At 39.0% G+C, this 19,907-nt stretch overlaps 2 protein-coding genes across 9 annotated transcripts in view; one reads left to right on the top strand and one right to left on the bottom strand.

Moving 5' to 3' along the window:
* DENND4C (DENN domain containing 4C) overlaps positions 1–11,974 on the top strand; it is a 150,744-nt gene extending 138,770 nt beyond the window's left edge. For all 6 annotated transcript variants that reach the window (XM_084984090.1, XM_084984074.1, XM_084984082.1 and 3 more), the window contains 5 exons: positions 2,590–2,835; positions 3,410–3,527; positions 8,350–8,500; positions 10,127–10,191; positions 10,400–11,974. In XM_084984090.1, the coding sequence (XP_084840216.1) occupies positions 2,590–2,835; positions 3,410–3,527; positions 8,350–8,500; positions 10,127–10,191; positions 10,400–10,536 (717 nt within the window). In that variant the 3' untranslated portion in view covers positions 10,537–11,974. The remainder of the gene's footprint in view (positions 1–2,589; positions 2,836–3,409; positions 3,528–8,349; positions 8,501–10,126; positions 10,192–10,399) is intronic.
* A 2,191-nt stretch (positions 11,975–14,165) lies between these two features.
* On the bottom strand, positions 14,166–17,359 carry RPS6 (ribosomal protein S6). Of its 3 annotated transcripts, none has more exons than XM_005660083.3 (6): positions 16,893–17,359; positions 16,661–16,792; positions 15,948–16,158; positions 15,620–15,766; positions 14,406–14,563; positions 14,166–14,300 (listed from the first exon to the last, which is right to left on the bottom strand). In XM_005660083.3, exons 2-6 carry the CDS (start codon positions 16,703–16,705, stop codon positions 14,205–14,207), a joined length of 657 nt encoding a protein of 218 aa, XP_005660140.1. In that variant the 5' UTR covers positions 16,706–16,792; positions 16,893–17,359; the 3' UTR covers positions 14,166–14,204. The 3 variants fall into 3 exon arrangements, with proteins under 3 accessions (XP_005660140.1, XP_020918852.1, XP_003121938.1); XM_021063193.2 differs by having other exon boundaries at positions 17,273–17,359; XM_003121890.5 differs by having other exon boundaries at positions 17,313–17,359.
* Positions 17,360–19,907: the final 2,548 nt, after the last annotated feature.

Raw genomic sequence — 19,907 nt, 5'->3', positions numbered from 1 at the left:
ATGTAATTTCTTTTGTAGTAGGTTTATTTTAATCACTTGAAAAGTGACAAGATTTTTTCATAAACACAGAACTTTAAAATTTCAAATAGGTACAGAAATAAACAGAAGAGTGGAATGAGCCCCTTTGACACATCATCTAGCTTTAGTAATTTTTAGCTTATGACCATTTTTCTTTCATGTATTCCCTCATTCAGTCTTTCCTAGATCTATTTGAAGCAGATTTCAAACATCATATATATATATACTATTTGTAAATATTTCAGTATTTATCTCTGAAAGATAAGGACTTTTAAAAATACAGTGCCATTATCAGACCCCCAAAATAACAAATAATATCAGGTTATTCAATCTTTGTTCAAATTTCTTATGATCTGAAAAATGTCAAATATGTTTGTTTTGTAGTTCAAGGAATCAGGAGCAAATAAGGTCCATGCTTTGTTATTGGTTGGTCTGTTTTTTAGTCTTTTTAAATATAGACTCTTATTCCCTTGCAATTTATTTGTTAGTTACAATCCTATAAATTGGTAATTGCAGCTAGAAGCTTGATCAGACTCAGATTTTTTTGTTTTATTTTATTCATTTGTTTAGTTTTATAAGACAGCTTTATCAGTAGTGGGATGTCCCTCCAATAGGAAACGTGAACTATATTTGTGATGTTAGTAACTATTAACACCTCAATACCTAGATCAAGTTGTCCATTGGAAGCTGTAAAATGATGATACACTAATTCTGTCATCTTCTGTGTATATGAAAGATAAAGAGAAATTCTCGATGGTTTTTGTCTGGTTTTTCCAAAGATGCAATTTCTGTTGGGAGGGCAGGATAAATAATTTGATTCTCTTTTCCTTTCATCTATCAATGTTCTTTTTTTTTTTCTTTTTTTTTTTTTTTTTTGTCTTTTCAGGGCCGCGTGTTCAGCATACAGATGTTCCCAGGCTCGGGGTCAAATCAGAGCTGCAGCTGCCGGCCTACACCACAGCCACAGTAATGCCAGATCCAAGTTGCATCTGTGACCTAGGCTGCAGCTTGCAGCAACTCCAGATCCTTTATCCACTGAGCAAGGCTAGGGATTGAGCCCACATCTTCATGGATACTAGGCAGGTTCTTAAACCCACTGAGCCACAACAGGAACTCCCTATCAGTCAATTTTCAAAGTAACACATTGGGTTCCTGGCATTCTCCAGGGTGATCCATTATCTGGTGGAATAGGTTATCATTATGAACTCATTGATTTAAACGTTTATGTCTGTTGCTATTGTTAACCTTATTGATACTTACATTATTCCATCTTTGGCAAGCTAGAAGTCTCTATAGGTTGGTGTCTTAGTCCTTTTGACACAACTCTTAGTAGCCTTTGTATACAATTTTTTTAAAGCTTCTTTGCTTTCTTATATTGCAAGATGTTTCATGTTCACGTTACATATTTCCTTATCCAGACCTAGAAATCAACCATATCTTTAAGAAACCATGGCTCCTCTTAGAGGAAACTGATATTTGGAGACCTCCATCTGGGTACTGTTTGTACCTGTTAATATGGGTTGTAAACAATTTATTCTGACTAAAGTATGCAGAAATGTACAAAGTCTAGGTTGGTGGGTTTTTGTTTTTGTTTTTTTGTTTTTTGTTTTTTTTTTTTGCTTTTTATGGCCCCATCTGTGGCATATGGAGATTCCCAGGCTAGGGGTTGAATTGGGAGCTGTAGCCGCTGGCCTACGCCACAGCCACAGCCGTGTAGGCTCTGAGCAGTGTCTGTGACCTAGCCCACAGCTCATGGCAATGCCAGATCCTTAACCCACTGAGCCAGGCTAGGGATCAAACCTGCAACCTCGTGGTTCCTAGTCTGATTCATTTCCACTGCGCCATGACGGGAACTTAGGGTTTTTTTTTTCTTCATTATTTCATTTAATTTATGAAATAGTTCTTTAACTCCTTTAGTTTTTGTTGCAATCAAATGTGAAAACAAATTAGATATGATTTTTAAAATAGTCATCAAGGAATATTAATACAAAACAGTTGCCTCTTCTGTTTAAAGTTTTAGGAGGAAGATAAAGTTATATTTTTTTGCTATCATCATAAAACATCAGAACTGCAAATATTTCCTATAAAAAATTGCAAAGGAGGAGTTTCCACTATGGCTCAGCGGGTTAAGAACCCAGCTTGTATCCATGAAGATTCGGTTTTGATCCCTGGCCTCACTCAGTGGATTAAGGATCTGGTGTTGCAAGCTGCAGCATAGGTTGCAGATGCAGCTCAGATCTGGTATGGCGGTGGTGTAGGCTGGCAGCTGCAGCTTCAATTCAACCCCTAGCCTGGGAACTTCCATATGTCCCTAAAAAGAAAAAAGTTTCTCTATTGCATTTAAAATAGGATGTATTATATGAATTAATAGTTTTCATCTGTAATCATTTAAGTTTATAATAAAGTGTTTTTCATTTTTTATGTTTTCTTTAGACTATTCTACTGCATGTAGCAATTGCCCTGAAATAACTGAATTTGAAAGGATAGATGGAAGAGCATAATCTCATTGGGACATACTCTGAAACGTAAATAATTAAATAGACCAATTCATTTCTTTTTGTATTTTTTAAGGATCCTCTAGGAAAAAGACCCAATCCTCCCCCTGTTTCTGTGCCCTACTTGAGTCCTCTAGTACTTCGTAAAGAACTTGAATCTTTGCTAGAAAATGAAGGTGATCAGGTGATTCACACGTCCTCGTTCATCAATCAACATCCAATCATTTTCTGGAACCTTGTTTGGTATTTCAGACGTTTGGACCTTCCTAGTAACTTGCCAGGACTTATCCTCACATCTGAACATTGTAATGGAGGTGTACAGGTAGGGGCTAACTTCTGTACTTATACTGGTTAGGATTCTGGTTAGGATGAGGCTTAACTTCAGGTAACAGGAAATACACAACAATAGTGGCTTCAGTTGTAGTTTATTTCTCTCTCACTTAAAAATTTAGATAAATGGTACAGGGATTTTATTTCATTTTATGATAAGGAATGTTGAGAGATAGGTACCCTGCTCCCCAAACATTTAACAGAGGCATAACAAACTCTTAGAGTATTAGAAAGGCTATTTTACTCATTTAAGTAGTAGCCTACACAGCAAGATAGTAGAAAGGGTTGCATTTTCTCTTACTTAAAATTTATTGTGATGGAGGTTAATCTTTCAAATGGCATGTGTGCTAGCTACCAACTTATCATGCAGTCCTTGAAAGTTAGAATGAAAAACATGTACCTCAAAATAAGAATATTCATAATCAGATATAAATTAAAAATTAAATGTTTTTCTCAGAATTTTAGGTCCAGAGTTTTGAAAGAACTCATTTGTTTTATATAATCAAGCTGTGCTAGTAATTACTATTATGCTTGGGTTACTAATACTATCTATTGATCTCTTTTAGCTTCCTCTGTCGTCTCTGTCCCAGGATAGCAAACTTGTGTATATTCAGCTGTTATGGGATAATATCAATCTTCATCAGGAACCAGGAGAACCTCTCTATGTCTCATGGAGGAATTTTAGTAAGTAAAATAGAATTAAAGACGTAAAAGATTCAAACTAAAAACAACGCAAAAGTCCATTCACGGGTGAATACATAAGAAAATTACGGTATAATCCATCCACTCAGTGGAATACTTCTTAGCAGTTTAAAAAAAAAAAGAGAGAGAGGGAAATAGATGAAGGAAGTTATTATATTTTTCATTTTTAGTATCTTAAGATTTTTTCCATTTTTGTTCAAATTTATATACTGTTATACTGACCCATTTATCAGGTATTTTTTGTGATTTAACTCTCAAATACCAATTTGGTTAGTTTTTGGAGAGTTAATTCTATACAGTAGATATGTAGGTATAGACTATAATTTCAGTTATAAGAATTCTAGTCTCAAAGATTGTCAAAGATTTTATTTTTAGTCTTTTATATTTAGAACATATTTTTACAAAGGGTATTCAGAAGCCCTATGAGTCAATAAGAAACCACAGACAATCCAGCAGGTAAGTGAGCAAATGGTATCAATAGACAGTTTGTGGAAGAAACTTTAAGTGCTTATATAGTAGTGGCGCAGCAGGCTGTATTAGTTTGCTAGGGCTGCTATAACAAAATAACACAGAATGGGTGGCTTAAACTACAGAAATTTATTTCTCTCTGTTCTGGAGACAGAAGTCAAAGATCAAGGTGATGGCAGGTTTGGTTTCTCCTGAGTCCTTGCACCTTGGTTTGCAGATGGCCTTTTTCCTGTGGTGCCTGAATTCTTGGTTTCCTTTCATCATTTTATTAGGTTACCAATCATCTTGCATTAGGGCCTCTACCCTTATGACCTCATTTAATGTTAATTACCTCTTAATAGACCCCCATCTCCAAATATCACATTGGGGGTTAGAGTTTCGATATGTTAATTTTGAGCAGATATAATTCAGTCCATAACACAAACATAAGAAAAAAAATGTTCAGTCTCATCATTATTTAGTGAAATGCAACTTAAAAATAGGGGATTCCCCTTCATGGTTCAGCAGTTAATGAACCCAACTAGTATTCATAAGGATGCGGGTTCAGTCCCTGACCTCACTCAGTGGATTAAGGATCTGGCGTTGCCATGAGCTGTGGTGTAGCGGCTCAGATCTGGAGTTGTTGTGGATGTCGTAGGCCAGTGGCTACAGCTCCGATTCCACTCGACCCTTAGCCTGGGAACCCCCTTATGCTGCGGGTGCAGCCCTAAAAAAAAAACAAAAAAACAAAAAAAGGAAAATAGAAACTTCGACACATCAGAATGGCAAAAGCACAGGTGAGAGAAAGTAGGTAAACCTTCATGCTAAAAAATAAACCATCAAAAAGTGAAATGTCACCCCATGGAATGGGAGAAGATATTTGCAAATAACATATCTTTTTCCCTAGTTTTATTAAGATATAATTAACATACAACATTATTATAAGTTTAAGGTGTACAATGTGATGATTTGACACAGGTATATATTGCTAAATGATTACCCCAATAGGGTTAGTTAACACTATGATGTAATTATCTTTTGTGCATACATGGTGAGAACAGTTAAGATCTAATATCAATTTTTAAAATGCTTAAAAGTATTGTTAATAATAGCATGCTCTACATTATATCCCTGCAATTTATTTATCCTATAGCAGTAAGTTTGTACTTTTTGACCCAACATCTCCCCTTTCCCTACCCCACCCTCCAAATCCCTCACAACCATTATTCTACTGTTTCTGTGCATTTGGCTTTTTTTTCTTTGGGACTTTTTAGGGCCACACCCATGGCATATACAGGTTCTTAGGCTAGGGGTGGAATCAGAGCTACAGCTGCCAGCCTATGCCACAGTCACTTCAGATCTGAGCCAAGTCTGCAGCCTACACTGCAACTCATGGCAATGCCAGATCCTGAACCCGCTGAGAGGGGCCAGGGATCGAACCTGCGCCCACATGAATACTGCTCAGGTTCATTACTGCTGAGCCACAGCAGGAACTCCCTTTTTTCTTTAATTTTTAAATTTTTCAGTTGCACCTGTGGCATGTGGACGTTCCAGGGCTCAGTATCAAACCCAAGCCAAAGCAGTAACCAGAGCCACAGCAGTGACAACAGCAGATCCTTAACTCACTGAGCCACCAGGGAATTTCCATGTTTGGCTTTTTTATGTATAAGTGATATTACACAGTTTTTTTTGGGGGGGGGGTGTTTGTTTTTGTTTTTCATTTTTGGCTGCCCTACAGCATATAGAGTTCCCAGGCCAGGGGTCAGATCCAAACTGCAGTCACAACCTAATCCACAGCTGCAGCATTGCCAGATCCTTAATCCACTCGGCTGGGCTGGGGATCAAAACCTGCGACCCAGCACTCTCAAGACATCGCTGATCCTGTTGTGCCACAGTGGGAACTCCTGTCACACAGTATTTATCTTTCTCTCTGCTGACTTATTTCACTCAGCATAATGCCCTCAAGTTCCATCCATGTTGTCACAAATGGCAAGACTTCCTCTTTCTTATGGCTGAATAATATTCATATGTATTGTAGCTTCTTTGGCCATTGATGGACACTTAAGTTGTTTATGTATCTTGGTTGTTATGAATAATGCTGTAATGAACAAGGGAGTGCAGATATTTCTGAGGGATCCTGATTGCATTTCCTGTAGCTACATAGTCATCCCTTGGTATCCTTGGGGGATTGGTTTCAGGACCCACAAGGATGCCAAAACCTCAGGATGCTTAAGTCTCTTACAGTCAGCCCTCCATATCTGCATTTTCCACATACATGGATATAGAGCCAATGCGAATAAATTATTTTTTCTTTTTAGGGCCATACCCACGGCATATGGAGGTTCCTAGACTAGGGTGTATCAGGGCTGTAACCACTGGCCTACCCCACAGCCACAGCTACGCCAGATCCAAGCTGCGTCTGCAGGCTACAGCACCCCCATGGCAATGCCAGATCCTTAACCCACTAAGCGAGGCCAGGGATCAAACCTGCAATCCTTACGGATGCTAGTCAGTTTCTTTTCCACTAGCCACAACAGGAACTCCAAATAATGTATCTTAAAAAGGATCTGTATTCAGAATATATAAGAAGGTCTCACAAGAAGCCAACCATTTTATTTATTTTTTCTTCTTTTTATGGCCACTCCCATGGCATATGGAAGTTCCCTGGCCAGGCATCAGATCCAAGCCAGCGCTGCGACCTACGCCACAGCTGCAGCAACGCCAGATCCTTAACCCACTTTGCTGGGCCAGGGAAGGAACCAACAATGCCAGAGAGACAAGCCAGATCATTAACTTACTGCACCATAGCGGGAACTCCCTGTGCTATTTTGTTATAGTGGCCCAAACAGATTAAGACAGATCCAGTGCACATTTATATATATATATTTTGTCTTTTTAGGGCCACACCCGCAGCATGTGGAGATTCCCAGGCTAGGGCTCCAATCAGAGCTGTAGTCGTCAGCCTTTGCCACAGCAACAGGGATCCACGCTATGTCTGCAGCCTACATCACAACTCATGGTAATGCCGGATCCTTAACCCACTGAGCAAGGCCAGGGATCAAACCTGCGTCCTCATGGATGCCAGTCAGGTTCGTTAACTGCTGAGCCACGACAGGAACTCCCAGTGCCCATTTTTAAATGGAGTGAGAGGAGTTCCCGTCATGGCTCAGTGGTTAATGAATCCGACTAGGAACCATGAGGTTGCGGGTTCGATCCCAGGCCTCACTCAGCGGGTTAACGATCCAGCGTTGCAATGAGCTGTGGTGTAGGTCGCAGACGCAGCTCAGATCCCGTGTTGCTGTGGCTGTGGCTGTGGCATAGGCCGGTGGCTACAGCTCCGATTCAACCCCTAGCCTGGGAACCTCCATATGCCACAGAAGCGGCCCTAGAAATGGCAAAAAGACAAAAAAAAAAAAAGGTTGTGAGAGTTCCCACTGTGGTGCAGTGGGTTAAGGATCCAGCATTGCCACAACTGTGGCTTAGATCCAGTCCCTGGCTTGGGAACTTGCATGTGCTATGGCTTAGCTGAAAAAGGAAAATAAGTCAAAGTAGCACAGACTGGGTAGCTTGCTAGAAGTTATTATTAGCTTATAAAAATGTTATTTCTCACAGTTCTGGAGGCTGGAGGTCCAAGATCAGTGTGCTAGCATGGTCAGTTATGGGGCCTCTTCTGACTTCTCATTATATCCTTACATGTTAGAAGGGGTGAGGGATCTCTCTGGTGCCTTTTTTAAGGGCATTAATCATGACTCTTGCTCTCATGATCTTACCACCTCCCAAAGCCCTCACCTCCCAACACCATCGCAGTGGGCATTCGTTTGAATACACAGACACTTAAGACTATGGCAGGAACTGAATATACAGTTCTCCAAAGATGTGCAAATGGCCAAAAGCAAATGAAAGGATGCTCGATATCACTAGATACCAGGGACATGCCAATCAAAAGCATCTCAAAGGGATACCACTTCGAATTCACTAGATTGGCTGTAATCAAAGGGATAGATACTAGTAAGTAGTGGTGAAGATAGAAACTGGTGATACAAGTGGTGAAGATAGAAACTGGAACCCTGCTAATTGGAATAAAAAAAAAAAGTGCAGCTACTTGGTGTAGTTTCAGTTCCTCAAAATGGTAAATAGAATTACTGTATGATACAGCAGTTGCACTCTTAGGTATATACGCAAGAGAAATAAAGATAGCCATCCACAGAAAAACTTGTATACTCTTTTTAGCAGCAATTTTCTTAATATGCAAATAATGAAAACAACCTAAATGTCCATCAACTGATGAATGGATAAAATACCCATGTTTTAATAGAGTGAATAAATGTATTCTTTATTACCGTGTTCTTATTTTTAGATTCTGAAAAGAAATTGTCTCTCCTGTCAGAGGAACAACAAGCAACAAGCACTTTAGTAGAAACCATCAGGCAGAGTATTCAACATAATGATGTTCTTAAACCCATCAACCTGCTTTCACAACAAATGAAGGCAGACATGAAAAGACAAAGGTAATAATCCGTTATTTTGTGCTTGATGCCACTCCAAATAATTTCACGGTTGTTTTTTTTTTTTTTTTTGGTCTTTTTAGGGCTGTACCTGCAGCATATGGAAGTTCCCAGGCTAGGTGTAGGGGTCAAATCGTAGTTGTAGCCACTGGCCTCCACCAGAGCCACAGCAAAATAAAATGCAAGATCTGAGCTGTGGCTGCAACCTATACCACAGCTCATGGCAACACCGGATCCTTAACTCGCTGAGCAAGGCCAGGGATCAAACCCGTCTTCATGGATGCTAGTCAGGTTTGTTAACCGCCAAGCCACGACTAGAACTCCCTAATTTCATGTTTTTTAAAAATTATTTTTTAAATATCTCTAGTTGTGAAAGAAACACACATTCATTATAAAACAGCTGATTGTTTTAAAAAGTTCTACCCAAATGTACACATTCATACTTGAGCACACAAAAAAATGTCTGTCTGGGGGATAGATTAAATTTTAGGAGGTAATTCATTCATGTCTAAAATATACATGAGTCTTTAGAAAACATTACTGTTCCTGGAAAGCTATAAATTTGTTAACATTCATGTTAAATGTACTGCTTGTTCAGGCCCTATCACATATTTTATTTTGTAGGACATAGAAAATATGGGTTTAGGAGTAGAAACAATTTAGGAAAGTGATGGAAGCAGTCAGTGAATTACAAAGGATATGGAGCTGTCCTGATGCTCTTAACTATTTATCTGCTAGCATGCTTATTTGATCAGTATTCATCCCAGCCTCGGCATAAGTGAATTTTGCAATGGAAGCTTTAGCAAAGGGAACATAGTACATTCTGTCAAACATTAACAAGCGTTAGAATGTACATTCCAGATGCTCTTCAAATTTCTTCAGTCGTCGTATCTTTGGGGATAGTCTGAGAAGTGATAGGGCAAGAATTCATAATGAAAATGAATAGGTCCTTTTGTAATCTCAACTTTGAGATAGAGATTATCTCCTTCACAGACTAAAGAGCAGCTCTTTTCAAGCATGTGTAGTTTAAGGGCAGGAAAGGAATATTAGAAGCTTCTAAAGAAAGTTATATGAATGAGCATTACACTTTTTTTCTATGTAAATAAATCAGTTCATTAAGTTTTACTCTTTTTAAACAGCCGAGCCACAAATCTCATTTTTAAAGTTTTGTTACATTTTTTATGTTCACAAACCAAATAAAGGTGATTTATCCTTTACTGTTGGGTTAAATAGCAGAGACTATAACACCTTTCATACTGTTTGTGCCCAAGGGTCTTTGACTCCAGACTTACTTAGAAATTCACCTGGTTATTCTGTCATGTGGCAAGAGATTGCTTTTGCAATTTCGCATAAGAAATTAGAATTAAAAATTATCTTGTTAGTTATAACAAAGTTAAAGTAAGTTAAAATAAATGAAGCGTTTATGCCCATTAACTTTTTTCTTCTTAATAAGAGTAGTTCCATGGATCCTTCACTCAGCTTCTCCCACTACATCTCCTAACTGTAGTATATATAATACCAGAACCAAGATATTGACATGAATATAGTGCTTATTTACTACAGAATTAAGAAACATTAAAAAATGTATTTTTTGTTCATTGCCCGTTAACTTTAAAATATGTTTTCTAGGAGTTTATACAGAGAAATCCTCTTCTTATCATTAGTGTCTCTTGGAAGAGAAAATATTGATATTGGTAAGTTGGTCAATTGGGGATTACTAAAGGGGGGATATTTTATATCCTAAAGTAATTTTTAAAATTCTAATTGGTATCTTTTTAATCCTTTAAAAAGATTTCTGCCTTTAAATATGCAGTTTAAATATGTATAGAAAATTGACTACCATTTTTAAATGCATAGCTTTTATTAACAAATTCCACTTGCACTTTTGAAAATATCTTTCAGAGGCTTTTGACAATGAATATGGACTTGCATACAACAATCTGTCTTCAGAGATTCTTGAAAAGTTACAGAAAATTGACGCTCCACCAAGTGTCAGTGTGGAATGGTGCCGGAAGTGTTTTGGAGCACCTCTCATTTAAATAAGCTTCACCCTCTGACACAAAGTTAGGGGCATAGATTCAGTCTGGAGACATTCAAGGTTTGTTCCAAATTATGATTTGCTGAACACTGAAATGAAGTTAAAACTCTTTGGGACAAAACATAATGAAATGTGTTTCATACTGAATCATCTCACAGTGGAAAAAAATGCCATTAAAATGCCCCAGGGTTCATTGATGGCAAAGATTTACAACTTCTGAACTGTTTTATCTGCTGAAAATTGGCTTTGCATTTCTCAGTAATTGTGGTAGTTTGATAATGAGAAATCAGTCATTCTTGGCATTTTGTTTATATTTGAATCTATTGAGTTTGGGGAATGGCAAATCAAAGTAAACTTGCCTAACACCAAAACAAATGAATTATCTCAATTATTAAGAGCAACTATTTGTGTATTTGTGTACATATGTGTGGTTGTGTAGGTTCGTGTCCACACAGCCATGTTATATTTATTAAAATTCAGATTGCATGTTGCAATAGAATTTTCTGAAAGGGGTCTCCCAACTATTAAATGACTACTAAACTCATCTGTAGTCATTAATCTCAAATTTAATGACAACTGCCTAGCCTTTGAAATTAATATATATTTTTACCCTTCATGTTATGTATTAGCTCCCTTAGAGACTATCCAGTTATTTTCTTTCATCCTCTTCCCAGTACCATGTTTATTTGCAACAGCTTTAAAACTGGAGTAAATGAGCCGGACAGTTTAAGTGAAATTAAATCAGCTTCATAATTTTACAGAACTAAAACATGCTTAAAATTCTTTTGTATAGTCCTTTTTACATGAAATTGTTCAGGCACAGAAATTGTTGCTGTTGGTCACTTTTAAAAACCTGTGGGATAAACTTGCACTGCACCGAAGTTTTATTCTTATGTATAATATTTAGATTTGTGCATTTGTAAATAGTTTTCTAGGTTGAATCAATTAAGTCTTAAAACATTAAAGCTTATTAAGCTTGTTGCTGGTAGGTTTAAGAAAATCATGACCTCAGCTGCCTCACTCTGACATTTATCATGCTTTTCATTAAAATACACCTTAGGGATAGTAAATTTGCCTTACCCTTCTGCATGGTTTGAAGAGCCAATGGCTGTGTGCCCACTTTTATAGTAATTATACAGATGACTAAATCAGAACAATTATTTCTAGATGGTACAGTTAATAGCACACAAGTCCTTTCTATCATCTTTTTAAAACTGTGTACCAATCTTGCAGAATTCTAGTGAAAGAACTTACCAGGAATGTACAATTCTCATTGCCTTAAAAACAGATCTTTTGCACTGTCTCAGAGTATATATTTTTGCAACTTAAGACTTGGTACTAATTTTAATACTTAACACTTGTTGCCCCAACAGAAAGAATGGAATTACCTTGCATTAAAAAAAAAAAAAATCAAGATTGAATAAAGTGAAAGTTCTCAAGTTTGCTGTGCTTGTCTCTTACATTTTCAAGGCTCCTGAAATGTGTAGTTTTTGTGATCTCTAGAATTGCAAATTGTTTCTCCTCTTCTTTAGTTTTTCATTAACTAAATTAAAGTATTTCCCACTAAAAAAACCTTGAGGTTTTCCTCCTTGCACATTTATCGGGATACAGCAAATTACAAAGTTTCTTCTAACTTCTTACTTTAACCTAAGTAACTTGGATATTATACACTGTAAAGCTTAGTCTGTGGCTGACAGAAAGAAGCTGATTTGTATTAACATTGCTGAAAGTCCTTTTCTAACACCTACCACAGAAAGGGCATTAAAAACAGACAAAAATCAGATACCACATCATTTCAAATTAGTACTAGATCCAAAGCTTTTAACATTGGTTTTGGATTTAGTATGAACTGATGAGTTGCATTTTTTAGGTTGACTATAGCAACCTGCATGGTTAATTTAATGAGTTAACTAATGACCAAATATAAATAAGCCTGCCATAACTTAGGGCTATTTAGTTGTTGCCAGTACACACTAGTAATTTTGTCTTTTTTTAATACTGCATCTGAGGACTATGTTAGTTCCCAGGCTAGGGTGGGAATCAGAGCTGCAGCCTCCGGTCTATACCACAGCCACAGCAATGATGGATCCTTAACCCACTGAGCAAGGCCAGGGATCAAACCTATATCCTTATTGAACCTGATCCTGGTCAGATGCATTTCCACTGAGCAACAACAGAACTCCTCTTCCTCCAATATCCCTTATACCTGCCAGAATTCCAGAGTGAGTGGCCTAGGGACTGTCCATGTCAATCCCTTGAAATTAGAAAGCAGGGTGGTTCTCATGCTTTATGCATTGGAATCAATTGCTTAATTCAGAATCCTGGCCTTTTGGAGTTCCCATTGTGGCGCAGTAGTTAACAAATCTGACTAGGAACCATGAGGTTGTGGGTTCAACCCTTGCCCTTGCTCAGTGGGTTAAGGATCTGGCATTGCAGTGAGCTGTGGCATAGCTCGAAGATGCGGCTTGGATCCTGCGTTGCTGTGGCTCTGGTATAGGCCAGTGGCTATAGCTCTGGTTAGACCCCTAGCCTGGGAACTTCCATATGCCCCAGGAACAGCCCTAGAAAAGGCCGAAAGACAAAAAAAAAAAAAAAAAATTCTGGCCTTTTAAGCTACTCTTGATAGTCTTCGGTTTGGGGTATCCTTTTGGCCATGCACACAGCATGGGATTGAACCCACAGCATAGCAGCAACCCAACCCACTGCACCAAAAGAGGTCTTTTTTAAATGCTTCAACTTCTAACTTCACCTGTCTTACCTTCAATCTTGCTAATGTAGACTATAGAGCCCAAAACTATTGAAATCACAAATCTACCTTTTAGCCAGATCCCCAGGTGACTCATGCACTTTAATCATGAAGCACTTCTTCAGATTGTACGTGTCAGTCACTTGAAAATTTTACTCACCTGTGGTTACTATATTCCAACGAAGACATTCCCTTTAAAGACTAATGTGCCTTTTAGGACACTTCTCATCTATAACAGTTTGAACTAAGGTTCTAACTGCAATTATAGAAACTATTCTGTGATAGAGTAGAAAAAGTATACTGTGTATCCTCCATTTATGCAAGAGTATATCTAAAAACAGGCATAGCCAACTCCTTTCCAGAGTATGAAATACAATGAAAACACAAGTAACCATTTCACTAGTTAACAACCTGTTAATGCATTAAATTTGCACTGGTTTTAAAAGTCTTGTCAACTATTTTTGGATGGTATCCATTAACTATGCTTTTAACAAGTTATCCTTTCTACAACAAATGTCCATCTTCACAAGAGCACTTTTGTATTATGTATAGCTCTTTAAGAAAAACTATTACTCAGAATAAAGTATATCAAAGATTAATAGTCCTAGTCATTTGTTTCCCCTATATTGCTCCATGCCTTGCTGAAAAAGCAATAAATGCTTTATGCTAAGAAATCTTTTTCTGAGCCACTTCAAAAGAAACTGTCCTGGCCACCCCTTCCACTTGGTATCACAACATGATCTCATCAGCTTCTGAATCTGAAGAGTATAAATTTCAAATTTACATACTTTACCCAGCATTAGATTACACAGTATCTCCTTTTCTGTGACCTGAGTCTTTTGACCATCATTTATCTGTTTTTATCAATTAAGAGTCAACAGATGGAAGATTTGATGTTATTTATTGGTTATTCTCAAAACATCTCATTTTTGACTGGACTCAGACTTAGAGGTAGATGCTCTCAGAGAGGATAGCCTCCGTCTCTTGGCAATCTGTTCCTGACGTTTTTCTTTGGCCTCCTAAAGAAAAGGGAAGGGGGGAGAGCAGTTAAAGCTTGTCTAGATTAAAAAATTCAAATCCAAAGCCAGGCCTTACCACCCCACCTCCATCTTCTCAAAACTTACCTTCATTCTCTTGGCCAAAAGTTTAGCATATTCTGCAGCCTCTTCCTTATTTTTCTTGGTACGTTGTTTCTTCAGAGCAATACGGCGACGTTTGTGTTGCAGAACACGTGGAGTAACAAGACGCTGAATCTTGGGTGCTTTGGTCCTAGGTTTCTTTCCTGAAAATTGACAGTGATTCAATCACTTCAATACTTTGTCAAGAGAACCCATATTTACATTTTTAAAACATTAGAAACAAAGGCAAAACTTAATTTAGTAGTTCCTATGAAAACTTACTTTTATGAAACCCACTGGTGACTAGGTACTAGTGTTTTCCTAATTAACATGTTTAATCCTCCTAAGACAACTCAAACCATAGCAGTAATTAGGAGTCAGGTTCAAAATCATGTAAATTTCCATTATTTTGCTCAAGAGTAAAGTCATACCAATACTTTTTTCCTACTATGAATTCCTCCCCACAATTAGATTATCTTGGTAGAGTATTTTATATCTCTGTACCATTTAAGACACAGGAGCATTATTTTAAAACAATATTAACTGTACACATTTAACACATCTGTGAAAACTAAGTACATGAAGTGTTATGTGCAGCACTATCCCACCATGCTTTGAAGCCCCAACTGGTGGTCAAATCTCTATTTTCCAAAGACAGAGTTTGTTGGTCTGGGCAGCGAAACTATTACCATTAGAAAATCCTCATCTAGCCTGTCTGATTTATAACCCCAAATAATCTGACTGAAGACCAAATGCTCAATTATTCAGGTTCTGCTAAAAGTTAACTAAAGCAACTTCAACTGATGTAAGTCATGAGCCATGTATTTTTTATAAAAAAAAAAAAAAAAGAACCACTGACATGCAAAGAAAACCAAAGTGTGGAGCAAGAGCACATCAACCATGCTCCAAGAAATTTCTACCATTCTTTCAACTCCTAACCCCAAAACAATGAACTTTAAAATGTCTGATAAAAGTATCTTTGAACAAACTTATACATCAATGACTCAAGGGCAATTTCCAAGAAATATTCTAACACTCTATAGAGGGCAGGAGATAAAAGGAGTAATACCAACTGCGTATCCTGTCTTTCTCCCTATTTTCCTAAAGCTCAGATTCTAGGTCAAGAGTAGGTACAGATTTTTATTTTCTAACAATCACACAAAACGCTATGACAACTCACTGAAATTAAGCAAACCCTAAACCACATAATCTCCCATTACCTTCTTTGTTTAGGGGCTTTCTCACTACATACTGACGGACATCGTCTTCCTTAGAGAGATTGAAAAGTTTGCGGATCCTGCTAGCTCTTTTAGGCCCCAGGCGGCGAGGCACAGTGGTATCGGTGAGTCCAGGAATATCCTTCTCCCCTTAACGAGAAAAGTGATGAAAGTTTAGTTCAACAACTCCTTTACAAACAAGTAACCGAGATTGTTCAGGCATTGCTAAAAGAAGCCCACTGGTCAAACTGTGGATACTACAAATGAAAAAAAATCGGACAATCAGCTTTAAATTAGTGTCAATGAAAATTATCTCAAGAACAAGTCTCACCTTTTTTTACGATGACCAAATTGAGAACACTTAGATTGGCATCCACAATGCAACCCCGAACTGATTTGCGCTTTCTTTCTCCAGTCCTCCTTGGTCTGTAACAGGAATGCCCCTTACTCAGTAGCAGGCGGACTCGGCCATGGGTCAAGACACCCTGCTTCATGGGGAATCCTTGTTTGTCGTTCCCACCACTGATTCGGACCACATAACCCTGCAAAAGAATACAGCAACACATTACAGGACAAAGGATTGTGGCTTCTTTGAAGTACACCTTCAATTTTACAAGTACAGTTCATTAACACCAATTTCAAACTTAATCTTTTGCTCTGGTCACTAAATTTTGGCTATACTTCCAATTTGCCAAGTTCAGTTAACAAATTCCTTTCAATCAGGTCGTATTTTTAACCTGTGCTTTACCAGAACAGCTCCTGGGGACAAAAGATGTTAAAAAAAACAAAGTACCAAAGAGCAATAAATCAGGAAACAACCCTTCTTGGCACTTTCGAGGATACCCTTTGGAGAACATTAGTTCGTAGAGCAAGAACTGTATTTTTTAATTTGACCTACGTAACCCCTCCAAATGACAGCTCCACCTTGTAAAAGTGACATTTGGAACCATCTCAAGATCAGAAGACAGAACCCTACTGCGTTTACCAATTACCATTCTTTCTCTTAAATAGCTCTAACAATTCAATTCAGCAGTTAACTTTTACCTTCCATTCTTCACCCAGAGCGTCAGCAGCAACTTCTGTGGCCATGCGTTTCTCATAAAATGTACGAAGTTTTCGCTCATCGTCCACTTCAATGAGTTTTTGGCAGCCAGTGGCCGGGAAAGAGATGTTCAACTAATTATGAACGAGAGGAAAGGAACTTCATGAAAATCGCAGAACCGATACAAAAAGCATTTCATGTCACCCCTACAAAAACTGCAGAAAGGTTTCTCACCAATTTTACTCACTAAAGCACGTGTGTGCATAATCACCGTAACACCGTACTAAAAACAGGACACATTTTTTAGGCCTAGCGAAAAGAAGCCCGGGGGAAAGCGGCTCCGCAGCCGTTCGCTCTCTCAGAGCAAGGAGGCCGACCTACACGCCGCCAATAGGGCAGCAGCGCCGTCTCTATCCTGGCTTGGCGGCAGGACGCCACCATGGCGCTCCTCGAGCCCGGCACAGCTCCAGCTGCAATCGCTCGCCATCCGCTCTCCCAAAGAGCTCCAGCACCAGAAAAGCGATCCTTCTCCTTCCTCAGACCCTTCTCTATCTAGACCCAGAATTTTGAAGAGCTAAGACTCCGGCAACGTTGTGTCCGGGAGTTCGACCCACGTTCTTCAAGCCTGGCCCAACACTCTTCAGCAGTTTCTACCTTCATCCTCAAGCGGCCGACCGCCTCCGAGGCGCCACGAAAAAGAGATCCAACTTCCGCTTAGCCCAGGTCACATAGGCGCTTCCAGTTCTCGCGAGATGGTCGAACGCTTGGGATAGCGGAAGTGAGCGTGAGTGGGCGGTACTTCTGGGTGGGGGCTAAAGAGCGATTGGAAGATAAACTCCGCGGGCCGCTCTAGTGAGGCTTCCGGGTTTAGTTCTGAAGGTTAGAATCTCCATCACCTCTACTTTGCAGTGTTCTCCTCCCGTGGAGGGGAGACCTGCTCCGTCCCAGGCACTGCTTCTGATGATACCAAAGGAGAGCAGGATCTGGGCTCTCCTGGACCTCAGCCTCCTTCGGAAGATTTCCTCTTTAGGAGTGTTCCCTGCCCTGGTGCCGGCTGTTTAGAACAAGACGCTTTGAACGCTGCCATTTGTATTTTCCTTAAGCACTCGATCATCCGCTAATCCTCTAACCGCTCTGCAGTTATCGTTCTAGCACAGCAGATGCACTCTGCCACCCCGTCGCGCAAGCGGGTAACCTTAATTACCAAGTCCTGGTGCCTCTACATAAAGCATGAAGTCTCCCTGCTGTCTTGCTTCTGCGATCCTTTTAAAACGCAAAATTCTTTCACTCCCTTGCTAGCAATGCACCGTTTTCCGCTGCAGTGCTTTTCAAATTTCTTAACCTGACTTCACAGAAAATTTCCGCAGTCCCAAACTCACCTGTCGCTATTCCTTAATGCCCTACCAGTCTTTAAGATTAGATGTCTTTCCTAAGAGAAGCCTTTCCTAATCTCAAAACCAGAAATTGTATTCTCTAGTATAGCACTAGTTCCGTTTACAGTACTGTGTACTCATGATATATAAATGGTTTGCTTATGGTCTCTTTCGCCTCCTAGATGGTAAATTAGCCCAGGCTCATGACTTACCTTCACTGTGGTATACTCAGGAGGCGCCAAAGTGCATGGCATATAATAAGTAAGGCTCAGTAAATATGTGTTAAATGATCATAACCCTAGCTGTGATATGCATTAGTCTAGCAGAGTGTGATAGTATGGAGCCGACCAGCAGAGGGAGAATAAGTGTATTAGAGTAAATCTTGAATCAGTAATGATACAACTCTTAATAGAAGACAGATGTGGGAAAGACACAGTGCATTTGATAGTCCTCCAGAACATTCCTGGGAGAATGAGAACCCAGATCTAACGTCTATCTAACAGTACCCTGAAGGAACATTTATTATCTATTACATATTTACTTCATATTTTTCTTTTTTTTTTTTTTTTTTTTTTTGGTCTTTTTGCCATTTCTTGGGCCGCTCCCGCGGCATATGGAAGTTCCCAGGCTAGGGGTCTAATCGGAGCTGAAGCCGCTGGCCTACACCAGGGCCACAGCAATGCTGGATCCGAGCCGCGTCTGCGACCTACACCACAGCTCATGGCAGCGCCAGATCGTTAACCCACTGAGCAAGGGCAGGGATCGAACCCGCAACCTCATGGTTCCTAGTCGGATTCGTTAACCACTGTTGTTTTTTTTTTTTGGGGGGGGGGTCTTTTTGCCATTTCTTGGGCCACTCCCGCGGCATATGGAATTTCCCAGGCTAGGGGTATATTTTTCTTAAAAGACCTCTTGCATTCAAAATAAAAATATTTTCTTTCCAAGATTACATCCCATCTCTCAGATTTTATCAACTCATCTGTCAATGAACATTTGGGTTTTTCCTACCTCTCGGCTTTTGTGAATACTGCTGGTATTAACGTTAAGTGTGCATATATCTCTTCGAGACCTTGCTTTCAGTTATTTTGAATATATACCCAGAAGTTGGATTGCTGGATCATATGGTAGTTCTATTTTTATTTTTTTAAGGAACATCCGCTCTTTTTTCCATAGAAGTTGTACCGTTTCATAATCCCACTAGCAGTGCATAAGAGGTCTTTTCATGTATTTGAATTGGCTTGTCTTGATGTTGAATTTTAAGAATTCTTTATATATTCTGAATACTACACCCTTATTAGATATATAATATACAAATATTTTCTCCTATAGGTATTTTTCCACTCATAATCTCCATGGGTGTACATTAGTTTTGAATTTTGATTAAGTCCAATTTATCTTTTTTGTTGTTGATACTGCTTTCATTGTCATATCTGAGACAAATCCATTGCCAAATCCAAAGTCCTGATTTTTTGTTTTTTTGTTTTTGCTTTTTAGGGCCACACTCACACAGCATATGCATGTTCCCAGGCTAGGGGTCAAATCGGAACTATAGCTGCTGGCCTACACCACAGCCACAGTAATACCAGATCCAAGCCACATCTGCAAGCCGCATCTGCAGCCTACACCACAGCTCACGGCAACACCGGATCCTTAACCCACTGAGCAAGGCCAGGGACCAAACCCACAACCCCATGGTTCCTAGTTGGATTCGTTTCTGCTGCGCCACAATGGGAACTCCCCAAAGTCCTGATGTTTTATACCTATATTTTCTTCCAGTAATTTTATGGTTGAGTTCTCATTATTTAGGTCATTGATCCATTTTGAGTTATTTTGTTAATATGGTATGAGGTTGCATTCTTTTGCATGTAAACATCCA

Source organism: Sus scrofa, chromosome 1 (assembly GCF_054392235.1).
Source record: "Sus scrofa isolate SSC_HxYL_T2T_F1_AM1 chromosome 1, Sscrofa_HxYL_maternal_Yorkshire_Landrace_v2.0, whole genome shotgun sequence".
In the NCBI taxonomy this organism is placed as follows: domain Eukaryota; kingdom Metazoa; phylum Chordata; class Mammalia; order Artiodactyla; family Suidae; genus Sus; species Sus scrofa.
This window is presented reverse-complemented; position numbering and strand designations above follow the sequence as displayed.

Excerpts from the sequence above, each read along its gene's own strand:
- RPS6 (XM_003121890.5), bottom strand. Across the intron at positions 16,159-16,660 it reads CTCTGGGTGAAGAATGGAAG|GGTTATGTGGTCCGAATCAG; the intron begins GTAAAAGTTAAC and ends ATTCTTTTGCAG. Across the intron at positions 14,301-14,405 it reads TTTTGGCCAAGAGAATGAAG|GAGGCCAAAGAAAAACGTCA; the intron begins GTAAGTTTTGAG and ends CCTTTTCTTTAG.